This window comes from Copidosoma floridanum, unplaced genomic scaffold, assembly GCF_036245765.1.
Source record: "Copidosoma floridanum isolate Cflo_tuat_1 unplaced genomic scaffold, Cflo_Japanese_pri ptg000007l, whole genome shotgun sequence".
In the NCBI taxonomy this organism is placed as follows: Eukaryota; Metazoa; Arthropoda; class Insecta; order Hymenoptera; family Encyrtidae; genus Copidosoma; species Copidosoma floridanum.
In genome coordinates, this window is record NW_028321884.1 from 7404670 (window position 1) to 7430855 (window position 26186).

Consider the following 26186-nt stretch of genomic DNA (forward strand, 5'->3'; position numbering starts at 1 on the left):
TCATTTGGATCAGCGCCATCTAGCGGTAGTGATTTTTTTGGCCAAAAATTGCTTCTGAAATTCTGATGGAGAGCTTTAGGCAGCTTAGCCCTGGAGCCATTTAATTACTTATAAACCAGCCGCAACTAAATTTATAAATATAAAATAAGAAGTTAACGTTGTTTGTGCTGTTTGCGGCAAGTTTACAATTCATCTATTACCCGAAAGTATAAATATATAGGAAGTCAATATTCGTATAAAAGGTGCATTGCAAACTTGCCGCAAACAGCACAAAAAATGTTAACTTTTCATTTTGTATTTACAAAATCAGTTGCGGCTGGTTTATAATTGATCAAATGGCTCTACTACAAGTAGTAATAATCATTTGGATCAGCGCCATCTAGCGGTAGTGATTTTTTTGGCCAAAAATTGCTTCTGAAATTCTGATGGAGAGCTTTAGGCAGCTTAGCCCTGGAGCCATTTAATTACTTATAAACCAGCCGCAACTAAATTTATAAATATAAAATAAGAAGTTAACGTTGTTTGTGCTGTTTGCGGCAAGTTTACAATTCATCTATTACCCGAAAGTGTAAATATAAGGGAGGTCGATATTGGTGTAAAACATACACTGCAAACTTGCCGCAAGTAGCACAAACAATGTTAACTTTTTATTTTGTATCTATTTCAAGAGTTGCGGCTGGTTTATAAGTGATTAAACGGCTCCAGGGCTAAGCTGCCTAAAGCTCTCCATCAGAATTTCAGAAGCAATTTTTGGCCAAAAAAATCACTACCGCTAGATGGCGCTGATCCAAATGATTATTACTACTTGTAGTAGAGCCATTTGATCAATTATAAACCAGCCGCAACTGATTTTGTAAATACAAAATGAAAAGTTAACATTTTTTGTGCTGTTTGCGGCAAGTTTGCAATGCACCTTTTATACGAATATTGACTTCCTATATATTTATACTTTCGGGTAAAAGATACATTGCAAACTTGCCGCAAACAGCACAAACAATGTTAACTTTTTATTTTGTATTTACAAAATCAGTTGCGGCTGGTTTATAATTGATCAAATGGCTCTACTACAAGTAGTAATAATCATTTGAATCAGCGCCATCTAGCGGTAGTGATTTTTTTGGCCAAAAATTGCTTCTGAAATTCTGATGGAGAGCTTTAGGCAGCTTAGCCCTGGAGCCGTTTAATCACTTATAAACCAGCCGCAACTCTTGAAATAGATACAAAATAAATAATTTACGATGTTTGTGCTACTTGCGGCAAGTTTGCAGTGTATGTTTTACACCAATATCGACCTCCCTTATATTTACACTTTTGGGTAATAGATGAATTGTAAACTTGACGCAAACAGTGCAAACAACGTTAACTTTTTATTTTGTATTTATGAAATTAGTTGCGGCTGGTTTATAATTGACAACATGGCTCTAGGGCCTAAAATATCTAAAGCTTTCCTTCAGAATTTTAGGGCCACTTTTTAGTTTAGAAATCTGAAACGCTAAAACCAGCCGCAACTAGTTGTGTAGATAGAAAATGAAAAGTTGACATTGGCTGTGCTGTTTACGGCAAGTTTACAAATAATCTTTTGCCTGAAAATCGACCTCCTAAAAGAATATTAATACTTTTGTATGAATAATAATTTATCAATTGCATTGTAAAATTACGTGTGAAATGAAGAGTTAAAAGTAAAGTTTGAAATTATGTCATTGTTTACTGTCATTGAACATTTCGCATGTGTGCAATAAATTGATACAGGATTATACAGATACCTATTATTTTGCTGGGTGAGAAAGACGGATATTTGGTTTTGTTAGCATATTCCAGCGGTAATAATGCATATTTGGAATCTATATTATATATATATACAGCTTAAAATGTTTAAATATTAATCATGTGTGCCTATATTTACCAACTTATTTGTATAAATTGAACTTTATACAAAAACTCATGATACAATCATTGATTGTCTCAATCATTATTCTAAACGTTAGTGAAAAAGGCGGTTAAGGACGTATACTTAGCCTGCGGACTATGGGTGTATTCCGCAAATGCTGCCAGCAGTTAAGTTACGTAGGTCGTGGTAACGCCGCATGGTCGGGTAGCGCTAGCGTCAACCTGTACTAACTGTCGGTGGGTTCCGCATGTCAACAAACTCCGAAATATAAGATGGCATGGGAGCGAAAACAGTAAAAAATATCAAAGTTTGTTGACATGCGGAACCCACCGACAGTTAGTACAGGTTGACGCTAGCGCTACCCGACCATGCGGCGTTACCACGACCTACGTAACTTAACTGCTGGCAGCATTTGCGGAATACACCCATAGTATACTTGCTCTTTTTCGTGACATTTTCCGACATTCTATCGTCTGCTTTGCTTTGTTTACAATCAGAAAATGTCACGAAAAAGAGTTATAGTAGACCGACGTCGTCTGCTTTACTGCTGGTGAGATTGCGGATCACATCACCAGTAAATCGACAGTAGCGCTCCCAACCACGCAACGTTGTCACGTCGTACATATGTAACTGCTGGCGGCGATTGCGGATTACACCCCAAACAGCGCTAGTGGTAGGACTAAAAAAAATCACTAGCCTATCGTCACTCATAGTGTCACTATAGGCTAGGGAAATTTTCCGAGAGTTTTAGGGTACCTTTTTGTAAAAAAAAGTACAAGGAACCGTTTTGTGCTCAAGATTATGATAACAATAATATTTTAGCTATTAAACATTTGAAGTTTCATAAACGAATCTTCAGTTCATGGAAAAACAGTAACAAAAACTAATTTTGAGAATTGCTTCTTCAATAACTGTTTAGTAATTTAATTCTTTGTTCTAGGGTAGTCATAAAAACATAGAGTTAATATAATTGTTCGCCTCCTCTATTATATTATCTCTATATGCATAAAAACGACGATGCAATTGATTCCAAGTACCTAATAAAGTTATAGAGAATGTAAGTGTGTTTAGTATATGATGAAAGTTGATTTTTTTTTAATTTTCTTACCTTTCGTTTTTTTTTCAGAAAAAAAATTAGTAACAAAATCAGAATGAGAAATAAAAATTTAAAAGTTATAGTTATTAAAAAAACAAGAAACGAAGCTCTGTATCGTATGGCATTAAGTACTATATAACGATATACAATTACATTTAGGTAGTAATCTAATATTTAATTGGAATTTGAAATCTGAGACGCAAATAAAAGTTCGATGATCGATCTCGAATCTCGAATCAAGAAATAAAGAAAAGAGATCGCATTATTTCAAAAGCTGACAAGTGATGAAGTGATCGTTTTGTTGTTTTTCTATCGTTGAAATGATATAAGTTTTTCGAGATAATTTTCTACAGATAAACAATAGCACTTGTTTCAACTTGTGCCTTACAATGAAGTAAATATTACTCTTTGGTATTTTTCTTATTTCCTGTACGAATCGAGTTTTATCGTAATTTCTTTTAGGTTAATTTTTGTTACGATACTTAAATTAATATTTTTTTTAGAAAATAAAAATAATTATTTTTGATGTTAATTATTCAATAGTGTTAGTTAGGGGATATTTTTTGATAATTTTATTTTACTATGGTATGTCATTAGAATACCAATTGTTCTGATTTTGCAAAATTCTATTTTTGTGAATTAAATTTCCCATAAGTAAAACTACTCGTTTTTAGTTCAAAAAGATAATTAGATTCTTAATTTATCGATGTTTGTAAACTATAAAAATCATTAGTATGACAATAAATACTGTACGAACGACTTGGCAATCATTTGTTATTTTACCACAGGTTGAGTGTTGATGGGTTGATAGTTTACTTTCCATATGATTACATATATCCAGAGCAGTATGCTTACATGCTGGATCTCAAAAGAGGATTGGATGCAAAGGTTGATGGTTTTTCTAAGTTTATGGCAAAGTTAGTATTTACATTGCTTTATTATTTGACAATTTTTGCTCATTTTAGGGTCACTTGTTACTGGAGATGCCTTCAGGTACTGGTAAAACCACAACACTACTGTCGTTAATTGTGGCCTACATGTTGGAACATCCTCTTGAAGTAACAAAGCTGATTTACTGTTCACGTACAGTACCAGAGATAGAAAAAGTCATTGAAGAATTAAAAAAATTGATGAATTATTATGAAACAGAGACTAAAAAATTACCAAATATCATTGGCCTAGTGCTCAGTTCAAGGAAGAATATGTGCATTCACCCAGATGTAAAAATCACTGCTTGAATCAGATTTTATTTGTAGTTGGTACTTATACTTGATGAAACTGGCATATTAAACATTTTTTTTTTTTTTTTTTTTTTTTTTTTTTTTTAGGTAAGTAAAGAAAGAGAGGGTAAAATTGTAGATAGCAAGTGCCATGCACTCACAGCTTCTTATGTACGTGAGAGGCATAACTATGATGATTCCACTCCAATTTGTGGCTATTATGAAAATTTTGATATAGAAGGACGAGAAATGATGATGCCACCTGGTATTTATTCCATTGATGATTTGAAAGAATATGGCAGAGACAGAAATTGGTGTCCTTATTTTCTTTCTAGATTCACGGTAAAATGCTTCACCCTACATTTTGTAATTTTCTTGGTTTGTCCTTAATGTCGAATCACATAATTTTATAGATAATGCATGCTCAAATAGTAGTATACAGTTATCACTACTTGCTCGACCCAAAAATTGCTGAGGCAGTATCCAAAGAGCTGGCTAAAACTTCAGTTGTCGTTTTTGATGAAGCTCACAACATAGGTTTGTTTATAAATGCATGAAAAATTTTTTTGTAACAATCCTTCATTTGCACTAACTATAAATTTTCTTTACAGATAACGTATGTATTGATTCAATGAGTGTAAAGATAAATCGCAGAATAATGGATAAAAGCAGTGCAAATATAGAATTTTTAGAAAAGTCTGTCAAAGAGTAAGATATAATTTGTTATTAAAATAATCCAATTTTATTTCCGTAAATAATAGTACATCGAAATGTATTACAGAATGAGAGAAGACGACGCAGCCAAACTGAAGGAAGAATACAACAAACTCGTTGAAGGGCTGAAAGAGCAGCAAGTAGCCCGCGAGACAGATATAGTTTTAGCGAATCCAGTTCTTCCAAACGAAGTTCTAGAAGAGGTGGTTCCGGGTAACATCCGCAAAGCCGAGCACTTTGTATGCTTCTTGAAGCGCTTCGTCGAGTACCTGAAAATGCGCCTGCGTATCCAGCACGTTGTACAAGAAACCCCAGCGACATTCTTACGCGATGTCCAGATGAAAGTCTGCATCGAGCGCAAACCTCTGCGCTTCTGTGCCGAACGTCTGGCTTCGCTCCTCCGCACTATGGAAATCAGCGAACTTACCGACTTCTCACCACTCGTTCGCATTACACATTTGGCTACTCTCGTCGCTACCTACACGAAAGGATTTACGATTATTATCGAGCCGTTCGACGATAAGGCGCCAACTGTGCACAATCCAATTCTGCATTTCTCTTGTTTGGATTCGTCGATCGCTATGAAACCGATTTTTAACAGATTTCAGAGCATCGTTATTACATCCGGTACTCTGTCGCCGCTCGATATGTACCCAAAAATTCTCGACTTTCACCCAGTCATTATGTCGTCTTTCACCATGACCCTAGCTAGACCATGTCTTCTTCCAATGGTTCGTATACGTAACAAATTAAAAACACTAAAGCAAAGATTACAATTTTTAATTTTTAATTTTTATTTTTCAACAGATCGTTTCAAAGGGTAACGATCAAGTAGCAATATCATCGAAATACGAAACTCGCGAGGACATTGCTGTGATAAGGAACTACGGACAATTACTGGTCGAATTAGCAGCCAATGTACCAGACGGTATAGTTTGCTTCTTCACTTCGTATCTATACATGGAGTCCGTCGTTGCTGCTTGGTAATCATTCATAGAAAAGATTTTTGGTGTTATAAACGACTTTTTTGAAGCTTGAAATTTATATTTCACAAAGGTATGACCAAGGCATTCTGGACCAAATTCAGAGGTACAAGCTGATATTCATTGAAACGCAAGACGCCGCAGAAACCAGTCTTGCACTTTATTATTATAACAAAGCCTGCGACAATGGACGAGGCGCTGTGTTGCTTTCCGTTGCACGAGGAAAGGTTTCCGAAGGTGTTGATTTTGATCATCACCTCGGTAGAGCAGTGCTCATGTTCGGTATACCTTATGTATATACTCAATCGCGTATTCTCAAGGCTCGTCTTGATTATTTGAGAGATCAATTCCAGGTACGACGTATCAGTTTGAATGGATAATTAAAATATGGATTTTTTTAAACATTATTATTATTTTTTTTTTTAGATCAAGGAAAATGATTTTTTGACGTTTGATGCGTTGAGACACGCTGCACAGTGCGTGGGTCGTGCCATCAGAGGAAAAACTGATTACGGTATAATGGTGTTTGCTGATAAGGTAAAAACGTTCAATCAATGTGTTATTTTGTTCAAAGAGAAAATTTAGTAAAAGGGTATGTGTATCCACAGAGGTTTTCTCGATCTGATAAAAAAAGTAAATTACCCAAATGGATTCAAGAGTATCTAACCGATAATCTTTGTAACTTATCAACAGAGGAAGCAGTGCAGGTATGAAAATAGTTGGTACTAATTTGACACTGATGCATTCCAGTTCTCACAAAATTGATTAAATATTTAAAACGTTAGATATGCAAGAGGTGGCTTCGGCAAATGGCCCAACCATTTTCGAGAGAAGATCAGCTCGGGCTCTCCTTGTTAACTTTAGAACAGTTGGAAAACAAAGAACAAGAAAAAATTCAACAACAGGCTCAGCAAAACTGACAGGAAGTTGACGAGGCTGATCAGCATCGAGTAGAATAAAAGTTTTTTTCTTAAGATTTCTTTGGTACCAATAGGAGGCATGTATATTTTCAGGTAAGACTGAAAAGAAATTATAAAATCGTGATATGCGTTGAAAAAAGTTTAATAACAAAGTACGGCAGCGAAATATTAACATTAACAGTGTAAAAAATACAGTTATAACTATGATACAGTTATGCTATATTAATTTAATATCACCAGCGCACAAAGATTAGATCACCTTCATCAATGAGGTAATAACTTAGTTCTTGTAGAGGCTTGTCCAGTGGTATTTCATCTTCAGAAATCTGTATGAATATAATGCATGAGAAATGTTTACCACGACGATCAAACTATCTATACAATCTACAGTATTTTCAAGCGTCCAATTTTGTAATTTGGAGTTGTAAATAAAATACATTTTTTAAATAAAGAATTTAAATTGTTTCATTAATACTCACTTTAGGCCGGACGAAAGATAGCGTGGGAATTTTTCCGTTAATTCTAAACAGTCTTTGAACAACACCCATTAGCTTCTGTACATCCATGTTTTTTAATAACTTTTTCTTTATACTCTTAATATTTGGATTATCTGGGCACACAAACTCTACCGTTATGACGTTCGACGAAAGCTGTGTATTTTTATTTGACTCTGAAGTGTCCGGCACTCCATATCCTAGAGTACAAAAATATACAACTGAAAAATCATAATACCAATAAAAATTATGTGATAAACTTCACTACTCTTACTTTCAACTAGCGCAGGAAACCGGGGGTGATTTGTAATAAACTCTTTTCTCTTCATAATATCACCCTCTGAACTTTTCCATGATGCTGCAAACAGTTTTAAATAGTCATACTCGGCTCCTCGCCTCTCTGACGCTGAAATTTCCGTCCCATTGAAAAGTTTCAAGTTACTTATTCTGGCTATCACTAACTGTACTCCCGTTTGTATGTTTTGTTCTTGTAAAACTGGATTCTCGCGGAATCTCAAGTCTTCAAGGCTCTTTAACTTTTCTAATTCGCTTATAGATCGCCACTAAAAGTAAGGAGTAAAAATTATTTATACTATAATCAGTTTTAATGTTTAAATATAATCGATTTACTCACGTCTTTTAAATTATTATCTGATATGTGCAACTGTACTAAACTAGGGAAAAAATCGGTTTTGTCGGTAGGTTCACTTGTATAAAATCTTATTACTTCTAATTTATTGGAATTCAAGTTAAGGCCTTTTAGGCTGAAAAATATAGATACAATACAATTTTTTAAAAAGTTGCATTAATATGCGAATTAAACATTTACGGTATGCATGTTTTAAAAATTTTTTAAATGTCACTTACAAAGGAAGCTTTCCTAATTTTAATACTTCATTCCAGTCACGTATACGATTGTTCTCTAATGATATTTCAGTCAGTTTCATAATATTTGAATTGTCTTGCACGTTACAAATTTGTTCAATCTCGTTGTACGATACTGTTAATTGCTGAATGGAAGGAAAAGCGAGTAAGCATTTTGCAACTGCAGACCAATTGTATTTCATTTTGCCAAGCGTCAAATGCCTCAAGTTTGAAAAAGCACTTGAATACGATTCCATGTGTTCCTCGACCGGTAAATTATTCCCACTGAAAGACCACTTGTGATTCATATTCAATGGGAAACAGCATTCTTAAATTAAATCAAACAACGGTGTTTGTTATTGACTTTGTATGAAAATTACCTGATGTTCAGTCCTTTTAAATTGTGCAGTTCACCACAGATCTCAGCAATCATTTTCCAAGAGTTTATCAAATTATGTGACAAGTCCAATTCCTCTACTTGTGGACATTGCTCAGCCAATTCACCAGGAAACCCTGCACTACTGATGCACTGATCTTGCAGACAGATGATTTTTAACTGATCAAATTTACTCTGCTTCCTATTCACTTTGGAAAAACCAACCATTTCAACAAATGGCGCATTCAGGGACTTTTTAACACTGTCGATTGATGCTTTGTCAATGCCTGCCAGTTCATCATCTACAAAACCATAGCGTACTCTAATGGCTTCTGGACATGATATGCCAAAATTAGCTTTGGCAGGACGTATAAATGAAGCCGATGTAGGATGCCTATAACCACAATAATAACTTGTAAATTAATAACATCTGATTCAAGTTACAGAAGTCACTACACCAAACTCACCAAGTCTCAAAATACTTGACACCTTCGTATGTGCCATTGTGCTTTCCTCTTGCTGGATCATCCCAATCAATTCCTAACCATTGTCCTTGTGTACTGCCCACCTTTCCCACATATTTGACGGTACCTATGTGGCCTTCACAATCAACTCGGCGGCCAATATAGTTTGTATCTTCTACCATTCTATATAAACAAACAAGCACACACAATTAAATATACTAAATCAAAAGAAAAGTACTAGTTTGTAATGTTAACTTTTTGTATAAATATTATTGGTTGAATAACAAGCATTCATTGAGTATTTATAAAACTCAATTAATTTATTTAAGATTTGTATAAAAAAAAAAAAGTTGTATTAAACCACAGTAATTAACAAACGAATCATGTAATTCTTCAATACGAGATAAAATTCCATAAAAAAGTAAAAACTTTCAAGTAAACTTATAAATAAATCTCTGTAACACAAAAGTTTGCAAATCACACCTTTTTAACTCAAATAACTTATCTCTGGTCTTTAAACCAAAAACGAAAATCGGTGAAGCAACCTAACCTTGCAGCGTAAAATCTGCAATGCGAAAACATATGTACATATATGTAGACTCCAATAAAAAGAACACGCTTTCACCACTCACGCAGACCTTGACGTAAAAAAAAAAAATAGAAGACGCAAAATTTTCGGAATGTCATACTTACGCAGTAAAACAAGACTCGTTAAAAAAGTCTTGGTAAATAAAAAAATATGTATGCACAGATGTATAAAATAATTTAATTATGAGGTTTCAGCGGTGAATTTCCTCTCTTATTTATTTCTCTCTCTGTTGAGAGTGAAATGTCATGTATGAAAATAATTTGAGGCCAGTAGAAATTGCACTAGCGAGTCGAGCGAGCGACATCGCGTCGACCTGTCACGCCTCTAATGGCTCTAATGGACCACTGGCTTGTCAATTTTAATAGCATAGCGACCAGTGACGCGCGCAAACAACACACGCACTCACGAATAGGTGGTCACTGGTCATCAGAGCTTACCTGGATGAGATCACATTGCGTGGGTGAATAGTTCAAGTAAGCTATAGTACAAGTATCTGCTGGAATAAGTAGTGATGATAAGAAGTAGGTAGATGGATATCTCAGGTATTTGTATGGTATTGTAAATCAAATGTATAGTAGTTACCACATGCTATTGTGTACTTTTCACAGGTCTCTTCTATTCATTGAACTTTTTTAAGTAAAGAATTCGTATAATTTTAACTTCCTAATAGATGCACGTAAATGTTATACCTATATTAATAAGTTATTCTTGATTGGAATTGTTATACTTTTTCAAAAAACAATAGCAGTATATCTGGTGGTCTCGTGATTTACATGTTCCCAAATAAAGTACAGCCAGAGTTAGTAGCGTAAGAAACAATTTATTGTAAAAAATGTATGCTTAACAAAATATTTAATTATCGTCGATCGCAGTTTTCTGATAAAAGTGAGGTGCCAATTCAATCAGCCATTCAGGCCTTATCACAGTCAAGTCTCCCATGTATGCTTTGTCAGTTTGCAAAATCTCGCTGAATAATATCCTGAACACATAATAATAATAATAATATTATAATATATATAATAAGACAACTTTAGTACTATTATCATCTACAGAGAGAAATCTATAGTTTTCAAATACTTACCATTGTGGCTGTTCCAAAGTATACAAACAACTGTGGGGATGTATATACAGATCCTTGTTACCCCTCACCGTCCTGTAAACCCCGCTATAGTGTAAGTAAGCCGCATGCGGGAAGAGTCCGACTGTCAAACATCTGAGAATCGGTTCGATGTTCACTGAAATTAAAAAATGTCAAGACTCGAGATTTAAAAAAAAAACCTTCAGCATATTATATCAATAAATAGAGTGAATAAACGTACCTCCACAAGACTCGAGGGCGATGCCTAGTCTCTTGACGAGCTTGCGCATCTGAACGCGTATTTCCGTGGCACGTCTCAGAGCCTTGCTACTGACAAAGTACTTTTGACACCAGCTGTTTGTCTTGTTCTTCTCGTAGGCCGCGTAAACATTGAGTAGCGTGAGCAAGTCACCTTCCGCGGTCTCGAAGAGACGTCGAGCTATCCGAGCTTTGATCGCAGCTTGGCCGCTCGTCGGTCGTACAAATACGTTTTGCACCTGCAGCATCGCCAGGATGGTCGTTATCTCTTCGGAACAGCCCATTTCACCTGCAAAGAGAGGCATTACTTATTTAAAACGTTTTTTCTCATTCGGTTGATCTACCAGCGTACCTGACGCGATCAAGCATTTGGCAAACACGGGCTCGAGCGGTATCTCGGCCATAGTCACTCCTACCGGATCAGTGAGCTCGCCCCTGTCGTCTATCGCCCCGAGAGCGTACAACAACTCGAGGGCAGAGAGCAGGCTCTTACTCGGCGGCGATGACGGGAAACTAAAGCGCAGCACGTTGTCGATACCCAAGGCTTTGAGCTGCAGTACAGCAGGTCCGAGATCCGAACGCTGCATTTCGGGCGGAGTTGCGGTTATCAGTTCATTGAACGCCTCTTCGGTGTACAATCTTGGGAGGCGAGACATTGCGTTAAAAAATTAATTAACAAAGTCAACAGTGTTGAATTAATTTCAATCGAATCAACATGACGAAAAAACCCACCTGTAAGCTTTGCCCGATCTCACTCTACCGGCTCTGCCGGCACGTTGGTCGGCCGAAGCTTTGGACACCGGGGCGATGATGAGCCCATTCGTCTGCGTTTCGACGTCGAACCAGGGCAGCTTGACGAAACCGCAATCGATCACTGTGGGGAGGAGAAAAAACAAAGGGGGTTATTTCGTATAATTTTCCGATCATTCGAATTCAAATGGATCATGGAAATTGTTGTCTCGTACGATACATAGGTATTTCCAAGGCCCTCCCGAAGGAAGGTCACAACAATGTTAATGTTACAGGTACTAAATTATAATGTACATCAACACTAGGGGGACGAATCGATAAGGTCGTAATTAAGGTGCTCTAAGTCGACTTATGTACCTGCGTTAGGGCAATCGATAAATATGTATACGGCGATGCACCATCACCGACATAGAGAGGAAACAATGAAAACGGGAAAAAATAGAAACGGCGTCTACTACTTTTTTCTTATCGCAGCAACACGAGGAAGTTGATCGAACTCGCTCGTGCTAATGTTTGTTTTATTCCCCCCTCGGACGAATACTTAAACCGCTACAGCAATATTTTGAGATGTTAAACAAAAGGGGGTGCGATTCCTTACCGTAGATCACGTTGGGTATCGTGATGGAGGTTTCCGCGATGTTGGTCGCCACGATGACTTTACGCGTGTCGTTGGGCGCTCGGCGGAATACCTTCAGCTGCTCGGAATTCGGGAGCGAGCCGTACATGGGCAGAGGCTGCAACTTCACTGAAACATAAATATGTTTAACGTACAAATGGTTTTTTTGTATGCTGCAGTACTTAATGGTGAAATGTAGAATGAAAAAAAAAAAAAAAAAAAAAAAAAAAAAAAAAAAGGGGGAAAACTCACGCTGGCCGTCCTTGATGAGCCTGGCGTGCTCGTTGAGCAGAGAGCAGGCCCTGTCGACCTCGTCCATGCCGGTGAGAAAAGCCAGCACGTCGCCGGGCTCCTCGGCCTCGTGTATCTTGAGCGCGGTGTCGACCACGGCCCTCACGTAGTCGGCCACGGGCTCGGCCGCGTACAACACCTGGATGGGATACAGCCGACCTTCGACGCTCAATATGGTCGCCGAGTCCTCGGAGTCGCTATTACCGGGTGCGCCGCGCCGGGGCTTCGTGGCGTTGAAAAAGTCCCGCAGCTCCTCGGCGTCCACCGTGGCCGAGGCGACGATCAGCTTCAAGCTGCGACGCTTCTGTTGATTTTTTTTTTTTTTTTTTTTTTTTTCCCGAGGGTGCAGATCGTTATTTACTTTACGACAGTCGTTTTGTTCGGCATTAGTTTTACGATGTCGTGCCCCGATCGATACGGAGGAAGCGGAAACGTGTAACCCGAGAACAAGGGGCTAATGCTCCTTGTATCGAATTTTTTTTTTTTTTTTTTCTGTTTTACGATCTACAAAATGCATTATGGTCACGCGATGAAAAGGGCCACGTGCGTTTCGGATATTTATTCGTTGCGATTGCGCCGCGAAAAGGTAAACAAAACAATTCCAATTTTAGTGACAATTTGATATCTTATTTTCTCGTCGCGGGTAAACATCATCGAGCTCGCGATTGTCTCCTCGAGACGTAACAAATAAATATAAGGTTTTCTTTTTGCCAGTCATCGGTGACGATAAAGAGTTAAATGGATCATCGTTATATCGTGCGGTATTACCTTGAGGATTTTCTTGAGCAGTCCCATTATGATGTCCGTGAGCATCGTCCTCTCGTGGACTTCGTCCAGCATTATGACGCTGTATTTTGTGAGCAACGGGTCACCCATCATTTCGCGCAACAGAATGCCCTCCGTTAAATACTAAGAGAGAGAGAGAGAGAGAGAGAGAATAAAAGTTGATGATCATATTTACCATTCTCGTGTCAAATCGGTGCTCGATAAAAAAAATCCATATGGCTTACGATCTTATACGTTTGATCAATCGTCTGCCATACGTAAATGTTTCCTGGTTTCGTAATAAACGTTAAGTAATACCGATACTTTTTTTTTTTTTCATCCGTACCATAATTTGATCGGTATAAGGAATATTACGTAGACACGATGAACAATGTACCTTGATCCTCGTCGTCTCGTCCGCGCAGTTGTCAAATCTGATGGTGTAGCCGACCTGGGTTCCGAGGATGCAGTTGCGCTCGTCTGCCACGCGCGCGGCCAGCGACGTGGCCGCGACCCTGCGCGGCTCCGATACCCCGATGACCTTTCCGTCCAGCGCCCAGCCTGCCTCCACGAGATACTGTGTTAACATGAAAAAAAAAAAAAAAAAAAAAAAAATCGATCGACATTGTTACTTTTCTTTCCCACCGGACGACGGACATGACCGGGAAGCCAGAAAAACATCGAAAGACCCTGGGAGTTCGAGATGTTTTGTTTTAGGAAAAAAAAAAAAAAATGTCGTAGCGCGTTATCGTTAAAAACTTTGTATACGACCGGTACGATTGTTTTGCAAAAAAACAAAAGCAGCGTGTTTTTCGTTCTTTTTTTGTGAATCATCGTTGCGTAACTCTTGCGTTGTGCACAATGAGCTCTGTTTTTTCTTGCACACTCTGAGCGACGCATATTGGTCTTTTTTTTTTTTTTTACCCTCGTGATTCGTATACACGCGGGGGTATTGTCTCGGGGAACAAAAATACAGTCACTCTCGTCGTATGCGCGGGTAAAATTACACACGGTGAGACGAAAAAATGATTACCTACCCCTGATGTGCACGTGTGTTTGTGCATTTGGTAGTATACGAATGAAATTACATGTAACGTGTGTAAAATGAAAATAAAAAAAAAAGCGTCGCTCGTTACATGCGACGATAAAACGTCAACCTTTCGTCGCATTAGAGTCGTCCTCGGGACATTGCACATCGGAAACCGCTACTATATATTTATATGTGTGAGACAGCTTTTTTTGTTGTTATATAGTCGCGCACATTTCTAAGTATTCTCTCGCTTACTTATATATTCACGTCAGTTTTTGCCCTGTTCTTAAACACCTGACTGTACTCTTACTTGCATTTTAAGGGGGGGGGGGGGAAATAGCTAGTGATTTGCTATCAGTTTTGCGATTTTTTTTACGATTTAGTCCCAAGGCATGAAAAATCAACGTGGAAGGGAAAGTATACAAAATTACCAAGCGCAGCGGGTGTGTCCACCACAAGAGATACACGCGCGTCGTGATAAAAAAAAAAAAAAAAAAAAATCGATCTACTTGATACAACCCCGTACAAGAGTTGAATTTCTCATATCGGAGGAGTGCAGAGTCGTGTGTCGGTGGGTTCGGCCGGTAGAGTTTTTTTTATTTTTTTCCCCCCAATGCTCTTGATTTCCACGGGACACGGGTTAACTTACACAACATGAAAAATGTATTAGCTTGGTAATGTTTCGGATTAAAAGTTGACTCTACTCGGTATTCTTGGATTTTTTTTCTTCTTTGAAATTAAACACAATGACAAGTCTCGTATCGTATACCGTCCTTGACGTACGGTGTTAATTTAAAACGTCACTAATGACACGTGCTCAATTTTTTTACGAGTCATTTGGGTAGAAAATCAACCAAAGAGGAATCTGTGATGCATAGTCTGCGTGAGTTGTGGATCATAAAAAAAATAAGAGAAAAATTGATGTTATTGTTTCGGGTGTACAATACGAACAATAACATTTCTCACGGAAACTGTCGCGTGTTGTTGAATAACGCATATTATATAGCAGCTTATGACTTTTTCGAACTGTTATCTAAAAGGGTTCTCTCTCTCTTCTTTATATTATTATTTAACAGCAGATGACAAAGTCACGATGATGGTGCGAAAATGATTTTTATAAATGGTCAGCCTCAATGCCGAACTACTTACGCTATAGCACTCCATTGCCACCTATATATTTAAACGCACGATCAAATCTTTTGATGAAAAAAAAAAAAAAAAAAAAATCATGGGCACATATAACATTGTCTGATTTTCAGATAGTGCCTCATTTCTTCTGTATTGGAACGATCATTCAAATTCCGTAGCTGTTTTGTGCAAAAATATTATTTGAATTAAAATTTCCTGCAGTTTGAATACATTAACGGGTACATTCACTGGGTATGCATATAATGATAAAAGTACCTCGGCGTAATTGAATAAAAAATACATAAATATTTACGCAAATTCAAAGAGAAACGTTTATTTAAACAAAACTCAATTTTGCCGTGGAATCATCGGCGATTAATTAAAAAAAAAAAAAAAAAAATCATAAAGATAAAAACAGTTTGTATTATACCTAAATTTTACTGTGATCCACAGAAAGATAAATGATCCGCAATTAATCCTTACCACTTTCGTGTCTAAGTATTCGTGTGATTATAGTTACGTATAAAAATTGTGAGAATTCGCGTGGCAATAAAAAAAAAAAAAAAAAAAGAATATTTGCGAGTGAGCTGATAAATGTACAGTACCATCATCATCTACTTACGCGATAAAAGATAGGAGCGCGTATTTTACCGGAAAGAGATAACGAGTGGGTCTTAGAAGCTTCACGATGACCATAATAATTATTATGGGAAAGTACTATACGTCGCATTTGTTTTACGGGCAAAAGTATATGCATCAGTTGCGTTTAAAAGAAGAAAGCAAAAAGAGCAGCCAATTGAAAAATCAATGAATATTCAATCGCAGAAACAGTCCGTAAGACGTTTTTTTTTTTTTTTTTTTTTTTTTTATTACATTCAAAGCTTCAGCTGCCGCCTCAAGAATAAATATAGTATTCTATGATATGAAAAAGTACTGAGATCTACTGCCTGGCACGCGGTCGTAAAAATCAATGGCAAAGTACCGGTAACCGTTTAAGAGTGTTAAAGAGCTTATTGACTTTTGAACAAATCACATACATGTATACGTATTACATGCATATGCACGCGCTCGCTGTAAGCGAGTCTTGACGAATGCAGATTTTCCTCAACCAGCTTTTACATAATGTACGGTAATGCGGCGTTGCCTCGGCACCGATTGCGAGACTTTTACTCGGGTCAATTTTTAGTTTTTTCTTTCTTTCTTTCTTTCTTTTTCTTTTTTTTTTTTTTTTTTGCAGCACGTGCAGTTGGGTTTATTGTTTATACTTTGAAAATGATGTTTTTTCTTCTCTTCCATACTTACACATTTCATACACATATAGGCATAAAATCGATTGGAAAAAAAAAAAAAAAAAAAACTATACACCCAAGCTCTATACGATTGCTTACTTATGAATACTTAATCTCTTATCGCGCTTTTTTATCTCACTGGGTCGCCAATGTTCGGAGGGTAATTTTCCCATCCCCCAAACGCCGTGTCAGTCCAATTATCCAAACGCGAACAATGGCTTTTAGTGCTTATCTACGCGAACGGGATCTTCGCACTCGCGCCACGGCGACCGCTCAATAAGTATATATATATATAATATGTACAGCTTTTCGCGGCTCTGCAATGTCGTGGTTAACGAAACTCCAATGGATGCCAATCTCTCGCGTGTACGCGTTTGCTTGTTTGTATCCGCGTGTGTATCCGTGTATTGGGTGAGAAAAAGAAAATGAATAAATAATAAAACTCGACAAACTGGAAGCTTTCTTTCTCTCGCTGTGGAATTTACGTAAGAACAACAATACACGACAGGAGAAAAAAAAACCACAACGCAGCTTAAGCGCGATTTTTTTTTGTTTTTTTGTTGTGCAATGGAAAGAGAGAAAGAGAAAATGAGCGTCTGGCGCCTGTATATATAGGTGCCTATACTGGGTCAAAAGAGCGAAAGCCTTGGACGAGGGTATATATACAAACACCTGACCATGGAGTGTACACAGAAGGATCTTTCTTCTTTTTTTTTTTTTTTATCTGTATAAAATTTTTAATTATTGGTTCGCTGATGCAAAAACTATTTAAAGATAACGAGAAAGCAGATAATGCAATCACTTTTGTATACAGTTTCGGAAATCAGGAGGTAAATTTTGATCCTCCGAGACACATTATTTCTCTTACATATTATTATTAATGAGCCCACGTGATTGTAGAACTTGACAAATCGTACGCGCCGTGAGCTCATGAGTAGGGTACCGTGGGTGAAGTAGAAGGGGACAAAAAACGCATAAAATCCAAGGTACGGATGGCTATACGGATATTGTACCATCTATTTTAAACGTGCGGGCAGCGTCGGGTTTTCGATTTCGAGGTGATTTGCGAGAGCTATCCTCTGATGGCGAGTTGCGCGAAATCATCAAGTTGGCGATGATTTCATCGCGTATACATGTGGAGCCCTGGATTTTTATTGGAGTGTCCTTGTAGCGTGCGTTGGTGCGTCGATTATAAATTCATTGGCTCTAATTTGGAATAAAAGTCTCAAAAAAAGGGGTTGGATATTTATTTATTTATTTATTACTATTTTTTAAATTTAATCATCGAGGTGAGCATGTATGGGCAGCGAAATTTCAGTTTCGTTTTTAATTAATTTTAAAGAAAAAAAACTTTGCCACTGCGTGCACAAAGAATTACGTACTAGAGAATATACGTAATACGTATATACATGTAACTTCTACTTTGCGTTATCACATTCGAATGCACCTGGGAAAATTGCTAGGCAATGAGCTTGCACATTCGCTAATTTCTTGCTTGCCATTGCTGCGCGATAAAAAATTGTACAACCACATTTTTTGTATAAAAAACGTATTTATTTTTTTGTTTGTTATAAAAAATATGTATTACAAAAAGCAGACGTTAAAAATATACATATCGTACCCTTCAAAGCCGAGTGAACAAATTTTCATAAAGCTTAATGCAATACAGTTTGTTTATTATTATTATTTTTTTTTTCTTACTACCTATACAAACAATTAGATTATTCCTCGTTAGGTATTTATTTTATTTTAGGCTTGCTTGCATTTCACTAGAATAATACAATAATAAATTTAATTGCAAAACTTAATGTAGTGTCTCTCGATTGAATGACAAAATTCGTTTCGATATGTTATTCAAACGACAATTCATTTTAATTACAAATGTCTTGAAACATAATACGGTTTACTAGGCACGAGAGCTTTTTTTTTTTTTATTACAATCGAAATGCACAGTTTGCAATAATTACTCTTTGGACGCATAATTATAATCCTCTTTTTCAACTCCAAATAATAAGGTTTTTAGGCAATTTGTAAAAATATTTTGCTAACGTGTCTTTTTTTATTATTACTGGAAACAAACAAAACAATTTGAACTTAATTGTCGTGCTATTTAATCGGAGAGGAGAAGAAAAAGTACCGACAAACCACGCGTTTCGACTTTCTTAAAATTACGTGTACTATCACAAATGTGTTATTTAAGATCACACGTTCGCTGTTCGCCGATATCTCGCGACCAAACGTAACGTGTATTTATAAAGAACTTTTTCTCTTTCGTTGTTATCACTAGGACGTTGTAGTGCAAATTAATATATATATATATATTTTTTTTTATAAATAATTACAAGTCAATACACACGCGCACTCACGAGAGAAATAAAAAAAAAAGCATACTCGAAATGTGTGCCAAGGGGACAATAATATACGTACAAGTAAGTGAGATTCACGCAGCTCTTGATCCGTTTCAATAAAAAAAAAAAAAAAAAGTTATTATTCCCTCCGCTTCAACACGCACAAATAATACATAGATAAACAATTACGTTTCTCTTTTTCATTACTTTTATACTGTTTTCTTTTTTTCTTTTTTTCTTTTTTTTTTTACATCTTCGCGCATAAATAAATAAGAATAACAATTCACGAAACGCTGCGCCTTTTGTCGCTTTTATACCCATACACATCCATTGACCTTCGCATTAATACTTTTACACACGCGCGCACGTAAACATAACGTACAGGCAAGAGTTTGCTGCTATACTTATACATATTATATGCTTTAGTGTGTTATTATATATTATATACGACGAGGCAAAGTCCGAATGTCAAAAATAGCGTGCCGGACGCATTATATTATTATATACTTAGGTGTATTTTGAACGCTTGTCGTTAGTTGTATGCAAAAACTGAAATCGCCTGGCGTTTCGCTGCGTATAATAGGTACATGGTATATGCGGTGGGCATGCGAAAGTCAAGTTTTTTAAATTTATGATTTAGGTTTTTTTTTTTTTTTTTTTTTTTTACGCTTTTAATTGTTTTTTTCATTCATGTTCTCCGTAGTAATTTTGGATGTGACACCATACAAACATTTGTACTGTGGTTAATCTTGTACAGATTTCCGTTGTAAAAAAATAGTTTTTCGCTCAATATTTCATAAACGACCATATCCGCATACATTAGTAACCTTTTACTTATTTTAAAGCCAACTTCCACTTATGAATAAATTGTAATTAAGTAACTAATTGTATTTTTTTTCTCTCTGCATAAACAAGTACCATAATTAATAACTTTATGTACAATGTATCCTTTTTTTCTTTGTCATGGAAAATTATCGATTATAATAATTTGCATAGGCATTATTAGTAGTACGAGAATCCATTTTTCGAAATACTCAGCCGTCAAAATTTGACTTTCACAGCCTCCTCAACTATTCAATATCGCAAACAGAAAATTTTTCTCATTCAAGCATTCCTTACTGCTACAGGTGCAACTTTAGCAGTCGGTTGAAAAATCTCCAAGAACATTTCAAATCACAAATACTCGTGAATGAAAATTTGCATGATTTTCGATGAAAAAAAAAAAAAATAAATAAAAATAAGAAAAAAATCGATAAATGTATTTACACATATTTTTGTTCTCTTGTAACTTTCGACTGCAAACAACAAACTTTGCACAATAGTTTTTCTCTTGTTTCTAACCACTTGCAGTTACATTTTGTATCAACTCGGATGATCTTGTCACAAATCCAGTCGAGCCCCTCAGTATAAAGGCATAAGACTCCAGAAAATGAAACTCTGTTATGTACACGACAATGAGAGGTATAACGTAGCCCAGCCACCTCAGTACTTTCATGTACTCCCACAGACGGTCGAAAAATATTGCCAGTAGGAGGTAATCCACCGCTGTGTGAAAGTTGATGAGTCTCCAGGTGACAGTGACCACCCAAAAGAAGCCAGATCTCATGATCTCACTTTGCCTTGTGTAAAGTTCATCCTTGGTTATTGCCAGAGAATTGTCGTCTGTCTCCAAAAGGTCCTGATACAGGGAAATGTATCTGTTCCAGCCAATAGAGGCAATGAGCAGGTGTCCCGTCACCAGCAATATATTCCGCACCAAGGCTCTAAAACGAAGCCTCTTGTATATAATTTCGGTATTTACCTCTTGGCTCTCCACGCACGGGTATATCCTGCGTAGTTTTTCGTATCCTCTGCGTGGCGGATTTTTCTTTAGAAAAAAGAAAACACCCACAATCAGAGCAATGCTGCCCAAACCATCGCAAATTCCATCCACCCAATATCCAGCCGAACCAACATCGGATCTTTCCCCAGTTATGTGTTTCCTCCTCCTGGCTACATGACCATCTAGATCATCGAGCCACGTTCTAAATTCAAACAGAATTACTCCCAATCTTCGATCGGATAAAGAACTACTGGATACAAAATACCCAGCCAACACTGCCACTACCACGTGAAATCCACTTATCATATTGGGTGTTATCCAAAGCCATGAACTGCTTATGCCCAATATACGATCAATTATACCTGCCAGAGGACTAAGAATGTACAGATTTGGATAGTCCAACATAAGAGCCTTTACAGTCACCACGCATATTGGGTTGATATCACATGGAACCTTGCTCTTGTAATTTTTTTCACTTTTCACTGGTCTGATGGAATAGTCCTGTATGCGATTGTACAGCAGGTAATCCATGAACAGGATGTAGCAGCAGAACACACTTACTAGGATAAGTGTTAGGCGCATTGAATGGGGTGGCAACAGCATTTTGACTATTTAAACAACAACAGCATTAAGAACAACAACAACAACAACAACAATAAGTTAATAATAACTTTTATTTTCATACTGGGATGTATAGAAAAGAGGGTAGGAGAGAAGAAACAAAAACAAAGCACAAACTTAAGGGAAAAGCGATTATTTTCAATATCAGCTTTTCATTTTTTTCCTCATGCACTTCTTACGTTTCTTATTCATAACATACACTGCACACCGGGCCACTATTCAATACTGCCAAGCTTGCGCCACATTTATCACATTAATCCATCATTTGTATCAATATCAGCGCTTATCATTATTTTTATTTTACTACTACGATTATCTCCGTTTTCAATTAGCACAACTGCTTTTTTCTATTACTTTAATAACTTTGCTGATACAGCTGTCATAATCGCTGCGTTTTGTCATCGTGTCTGTGCAGCGTCTCCAACGCAATGCGATTGGCGAATGGAAAAAAAAGCAACAATCGTCGCATAGAGCGTGGATTCTTGTATTTATGTCACCACAGCAACAACACACTCGACCCGAGTTTGTTATGAATGTACACAAACGCACGTACACACGCAGAGAGCAGAGAGAAAAGAATTGGCGCAAAAACTTTTTTGTGTTGTTGTCAGTTGTAAGTATATTTAAAGTCTTCGCTCAATTGCTTGCTTTACTCTATAGCTTGGCAAAGCACCGTTCTGCTTATAATTTTTCGCATGTAGGTAGTCGGTTTGGCTTCCTCAAGGTCAGCAAATTCCCAGGCACGGTGTTGGTTGTGACTTTGTGGGTGCAAAACAACATAAACTTCTCCACAAAAAAAGAAATCATGAATGTAGTTCATGATAAGAACAACAAATGTTGTTTATGTTATCGAGTCCACGTGTATGTATTTACAAGCTTACCCGTGGTAAGTTGTAAAATTTACGTACAGTGCAGCCCACCCAGACACAACATTATCAGTCGTGTTTCGCGCTCGACAAACGACTGACCGACTGGCTTAACTCGCGGAGGAGACGTATAGCTTTTGGAAAGTTTGCCGTTTGGTTTAGTAATGAATGCGAATGGCTTATGACCAACACAAGACCGGAGTTCGGAGTCGCAGCTCCGAGCTCAGAGTCAATACTCGCGCATCAGGGCAAATATGCATATAGGTACACAACTATTACGATAATATTACAGTAATGATTAAAGTGATTAATGTATTGATACACCAATTGCGAATATTGCAGGAAAGGAAGTGAATAGTTTGTTTTTGCATTGTATCGTTATTGTTGTTTACAAAAGAATATAAATATCGTCTGCTTAGCACATATATATTTTTTCATTAGCTATAAAAGCCTTTAAGGTCTTAATAAAGCTTATTTTCAAAACTAAAAAAAAAATATTTTTTCATTTCGGAGTTTGCTCGATCGGGAATTCAATACGCAGATACCTAGTGCAGAATTGCAGATGCAGCACAGTTTGTTTACCGACTGCTGTAACATGTTTTACCGAACAGACTCAAGAGGGATAAAAAAGATATATGAATTTTCTCTGGTTCGCAGTTTGCAAAACATGCATATGCAAGGATCGAACATTTTATACAAATGTGTACACATTTTTTTTGCATTGCAGATTATTGAGTAATAAACTTTCAGGGTCAAAAGATATACCACCGTTGTTTTTTTATATGCTCATGCAGTTTTGAGTTTGATGAACTTTTAAATGAAAATTTTGACTAATCAATGTAGTTTAAACAAAAGTTTTAAATCCAACTTACCTGAGGGATTTGAGTACTCTTTCCACATCCTGTTTCTCCAACAAGTATAAGTGTCTGATATTTCTCCAGTAAATAAATTATGTGACTTCTAACTTTGAAAATTGGCAACCTTTTACGTTGTAGATCAAAAGCCAATGAATGGTTGGCATTATAAACAAACTGGGTGGACACGTGTGCATCAATATCTACTTTATCTTCTTGCCAGGTGTTTTCACCTAATGTAAAAAATGTTGAGTTATTAGGCAAATTATTTTTTCTCACATCATGTCAATCCAGGAAAAAATTTTCTGTACAAATAATACTGTTTAACAGATTTGAATAGCCAAGTCAATGACTTTTGTAAACAATCAATTTCAAGAAACTCACTGATCGATATGGAAGACAAAAAAATTAAATACTTAAGTTTACCATGATCGTACCAAAACCAATATTAAATGTAGTCCCAAGTAAATTTATTCCTGATTAAGAAATTTCAAGTTTTTTCTTTCAACTTTTCGATGATTCAAAAATAACCTCGAAAATGATTGTATTTCAACTAAACTTACCCGGCGCTAAGAATCTTGGCTTGATACTCATTGTTTCTCATAGAACTGATGATAACCAACACATGTCTTATTTATAACAGTTTATTTTTATAAACTACGTGCACACACTTGAAACTTTAACTTGCATATTGACCAAAAGTCTGATTGTTTTGATCAGACGACAGCTGATGCGATCACCCACACTCACTGCACATTCTCATTGCGGTTTGTTCGTAACATATGCGGAATAAGAATAGTCCATAGAAATCGCACCAATGGCGTCACACAAACCTTATTCTGCCTTCGTGTGTAAACGCGGCTTTAGTCTAGTGGCGATATAGGCGTCAAATATAAATGTTAAAGTAGTTCAACAACTTCGTTGCTTTTAGTTTTGCAGACAGCTGTTGTTGTAAGCCTGTATATTAAGAAAAAAAATAAAACAAATAATACAGTCGATACACATGACATTTCTGCTCTTCCAACCTAGTGGTTGCTGATCGTCTCTACGCTGATCGGCTAATTCACGCCTTTGGCTTTGCATTCTCTATGATAATATTTTCTTTAGAGCACATTATCTCTAGTTGCAAGGGAATGATCGGTAACCCACTTACCGATTACCAAGGAATGATTGCGTCGCTAACACTGCGATAAAGCCGTCAAAAGCCGAAACTTGTTGAACAAGCTTCCAAGTATAAACGTTGCAGGAGAAAAGAGGAGTATTTATCGAACGACACTCGTAATGTCAAAATCGATCGCAACTGCACGTTGTTTCATGTAATTGTACACTAGTGCGATTTGCGCTTAGAACTCGGTAATGACGCTCATTTCGATAAGACAGTATGACATTTGTTTCAATCTTTTTTTTTTCCAGCACGCGAGCAAAACGGAGTCAGCATAATTTTTAACCGAATCATGAATATTTCAGCGAGACAAAGTGCCCTCCTAAAGTGTTCACAAGAGGGGATAGGAAGATCGTCAAAACGAAGCGACGACGTATTTTGAATACAAAAGCTTATCGTTTATTTTCAAGAAATGTTGCATTACAAAAAAGCGGACGTCGAAAATATACTGTATATACCCTTTTGCGTTTAATTAATAAACTTTACACATACATTTTTAATCTTTCTACAACGATAAATACTTTTCGTTACGTGAAATGCCATTTTCTTTATTTATATTTTATTGACCTCTGCTGCTTCACATACAGTCATTTTAAAATTTTTCGACATCTCGAAAATAATTTTTTTTTTTTTTTTTTTTAACTCAGAGATCTTTTTTTTAAAACTAGGTTTAACCAAGTTATATACATTCTTAAGTAGTATGTAACGGCTTTTTGTACAACAAATGCATGTTATCAGTTATAACAATTATTTAATGATACAGTATATGTACTTCCACTAAACTAAATACATAGTCGTTATTGATAACAATAATTCAACGTTGATTGAAGTCACCAAAACCGAACGCAAGAACAAAAATATTCTTGGCTAGCTCGTTTACTCACTTGTATACACGCAACGTAAGACATGTATGTATTAAAAAAAAAAAAAAAAAAAAAAAAAGTATTTTCGTTTAGTGAATAAAAACGATAAATTTGAGATTATCCTCACAACAACACAACAATAAAGATCCTATCCATTCTTTCCTTGGACGTAATAAGTTTTTTAAATCACAAAAATACATGAAATTACAAAAGTATTAGAGAGCAATAAGTTATAAATTTTACATTCGCTGTACATTAAGTTTATGTCAGTACAAGTAAGTGCATGTAAATACGTAATATATTTCATCATGTTTGACGGTATTTCAGTATTTTATTATAAAAAAACTTTACCAACTTTTGGCAACCAAATTGAATACAAAAGTTAATGTTACTAGAAGCTGAGTATATTATTGTTTATGAAAATGTATTCTGTTATAGCATATTATACATTTTCATGGATTAATAAAATGTTTAACTTTGTAACAAGTTTTTGTAACACTGAAATTACTTTAAACGGAATCAAGATTGCTAAGTATACCCATTTTTTAATTATGTACATAATGTTATTAAAGTTTAACATTTAATAATTCACTACAATCTTGATAGCATCTAATAAATATCATCATGTAAGCTAACAATACGTAGCTGATTCTTATTACTGACCTCGTTAATACAAGGTATAATTATGACAAAATAATATGCTTTATTTATAGATATAAAGCTCAAACCACTTTCATTCGCATAACATTTTATGGTAAATATTTTTTTTACCCAAGCTATATTAAAAAATACATATGGATCATCGTTGTGAAAGCTACAGCTTTTAAATTAATAATT

At 36.3% G+C, this 26186-nt stretch overlaps 4 protein-coding genes across 5 annotated transcripts; 1 reads left to right on the plus strand and 3 right to left on the minus strand.

The window, feature by feature from the left end:
- The first annotated feature begins 3271 nt into the window (after nt 1–3271).
- Nucleotides 3272–7220, plus strand: Xpd (general transcription and DNA repair factor IIH helicase subunit XPD). Its single transcript, XM_014355859.2, has 12 exons — nt 3272–3378; nt 3773–3872; nt 3950–4204; nt 4313–4546; nt 4618–4741; nt 4816–4912; nt 4986–5649; nt 5726–5901; nt 5975–6254; nt 6328–6438; nt 6510–6608; nt 6687–7220. Exons 1-12 carry the CDS (start codon nt 3374–3376, stop codon nt 6819–6821), a joined length of 2280 nt encoding a protein of 759 aa, XP_014211345.1. The 5' UTR covers nt 3272–3373; the 3' UTR covers nt 6822–7220.
- On the minus strand, nt 6954–9933 carry Glo1 (Glyoxalase 1). Of its 2 annotated transcripts, none has more exons than XM_014355861.2 (8): nt 9713–9933; nt 9023–9202; nt 8560–8949; nt 8183–8464; nt 7950–8079; nt 7590–7878; nt 7301–7515; nt 6954–7147 (listed from the first exon to the last, which is right to left on the minus strand). In XM_014355861.2, the coding sequence occupies exons 2-8, from the start codon at nt 9199–9201 to the stop codon at nt 7055–7057; spliced, it is 1578 nt and encodes a 525-aa protein (XP_014211347.2). In that variant the 5' UTR covers nt 9202; nt 9713–9933; the 3' UTR covers nt 6954–7054. The 2 variants fall into 2 exon arrangements, with proteins under 2 accessions (XP_014211347.2, XP_014211346.2); XM_014355860.2 differs by lacking the exon at nt 9713–9933 and adding an exon at nt 9503–9558.
- Nucleotides 9934–10422: 489 nt separating this feature from the next.
- Nucleotides 10423–24079, minus strand: LOC106641427 (putative ATP-dependent RNA helicase DHX35). The gene is made up of 11 exons (XM_089588611.1): nt 23888–24079; nt 23343–23557; nt 13764–13943; nt 13370–13510; nt 12563–12905; nt 12293–12439; nt 11677–11818; nt 11297–11583; nt 10928–11233; nt 10690–10843; nt 10423–10587 (listed from the first exon to the last, which is right to left on the minus strand). Exons 1-11 carry the CDS (start codon nt 23916–23918, stop codon nt 10461–10463), a joined length of 2073 nt encoding a protein of 690 aa, XP_089444737.1. The 5' UTR covers nt 23919–24079; the 3' UTR covers nt 10423–10460.
- Nucleotides 20421–22688, minus strand: LOC106641434 (ceramide phosphoethanolamine synthase-like). Its single transcript, XM_014355855.2, has one exon. The coding sequence runs from the start codon at nt 21584–21586 to the stop codon at nt 20498–20500; it is 1089 nt and encodes a 362-aa protein (XP_014211341.2). The 5' UTR covers nt 21587–22688; the 3' UTR covers nt 20421–20497.
- Nucleotides 24080–26186: the final 2107 nt, after the last annotated feature.

What these genes read in the sequence shown, in the direction of transcription:
- Xpd (XM_014355859.2), top strand. An exon ending in TGATGAAGCTCACAACATAG is followed by an intron (nt 4,742 to 4,815) that starts GTTTGTTTATAA and finishes TTTTCTTTACAG; the next exon opens with ATAACGTATGTATTGATTCA. An exon ending in TTAGAAAAGTCTGTCAAAGA is followed by an intron (nt 4,913 to 4,985) that starts GTAAGATATAAT and finishes AATGTATTACAG; the next exon opens with AATGAGAGAAGACGACGCAG.
- Glo1 (XM_014355861.2), bottom strand. Translation starts at nt 9,201, where the DNA reads ATGGTAGAAGATACAAACTATATTGGCCGCCGAGTTGATTGTGAAGGC. An exon ending in TTAAAAGGACTGAACATCAG is followed by an intron (nt 8,465 to 8,559) that starts GTAATTTTCATA and finishes GTGGTCTTTCAG; the next exon opens with TGGGAATAATTTACCGGTCG. An exon ending in AAATTAGGAAAGCTTCCTTT is followed by an intron (nt 8,080 to 8,182) that starts GTAAGTGACATT and finishes TATATTTTTCAG; the next exon opens with CCTAAAAGGCCTTAACTTGA.
- LOC106641434 (XM_014355855.2), bottom strand. Translation starts at nt 21,586, where the DNA reads ATGCTGTTGCCACCCCATTCAATGCGCCTAACACTTATCCTAGTAAGT.
- LOC106641427 (XM_089588611.1), bottom strand. Translation starts at nt 23,918, where the DNA reads ATGAGTATCAAGCCAAGATTCTTAGCGCCGG. An exon ending in AGAGTACTCAAATCCCTCAG is followed by an intron (nt 13,944 to 23,342) that starts GTAAGTTGGATT and finishes ATGTTAACACAG; the next exon opens with TATCTCGTGGAGGCAGGCTG. An exon ending in GCTCATCAAGGACGGCCAGC is followed by an intron (nt 12,440 to 12,562) that starts GTGAGTTTTCCC and finishes TTTATGTTTCAG; the next exon opens with TGAAGTTGCAGCCTCTGCCC.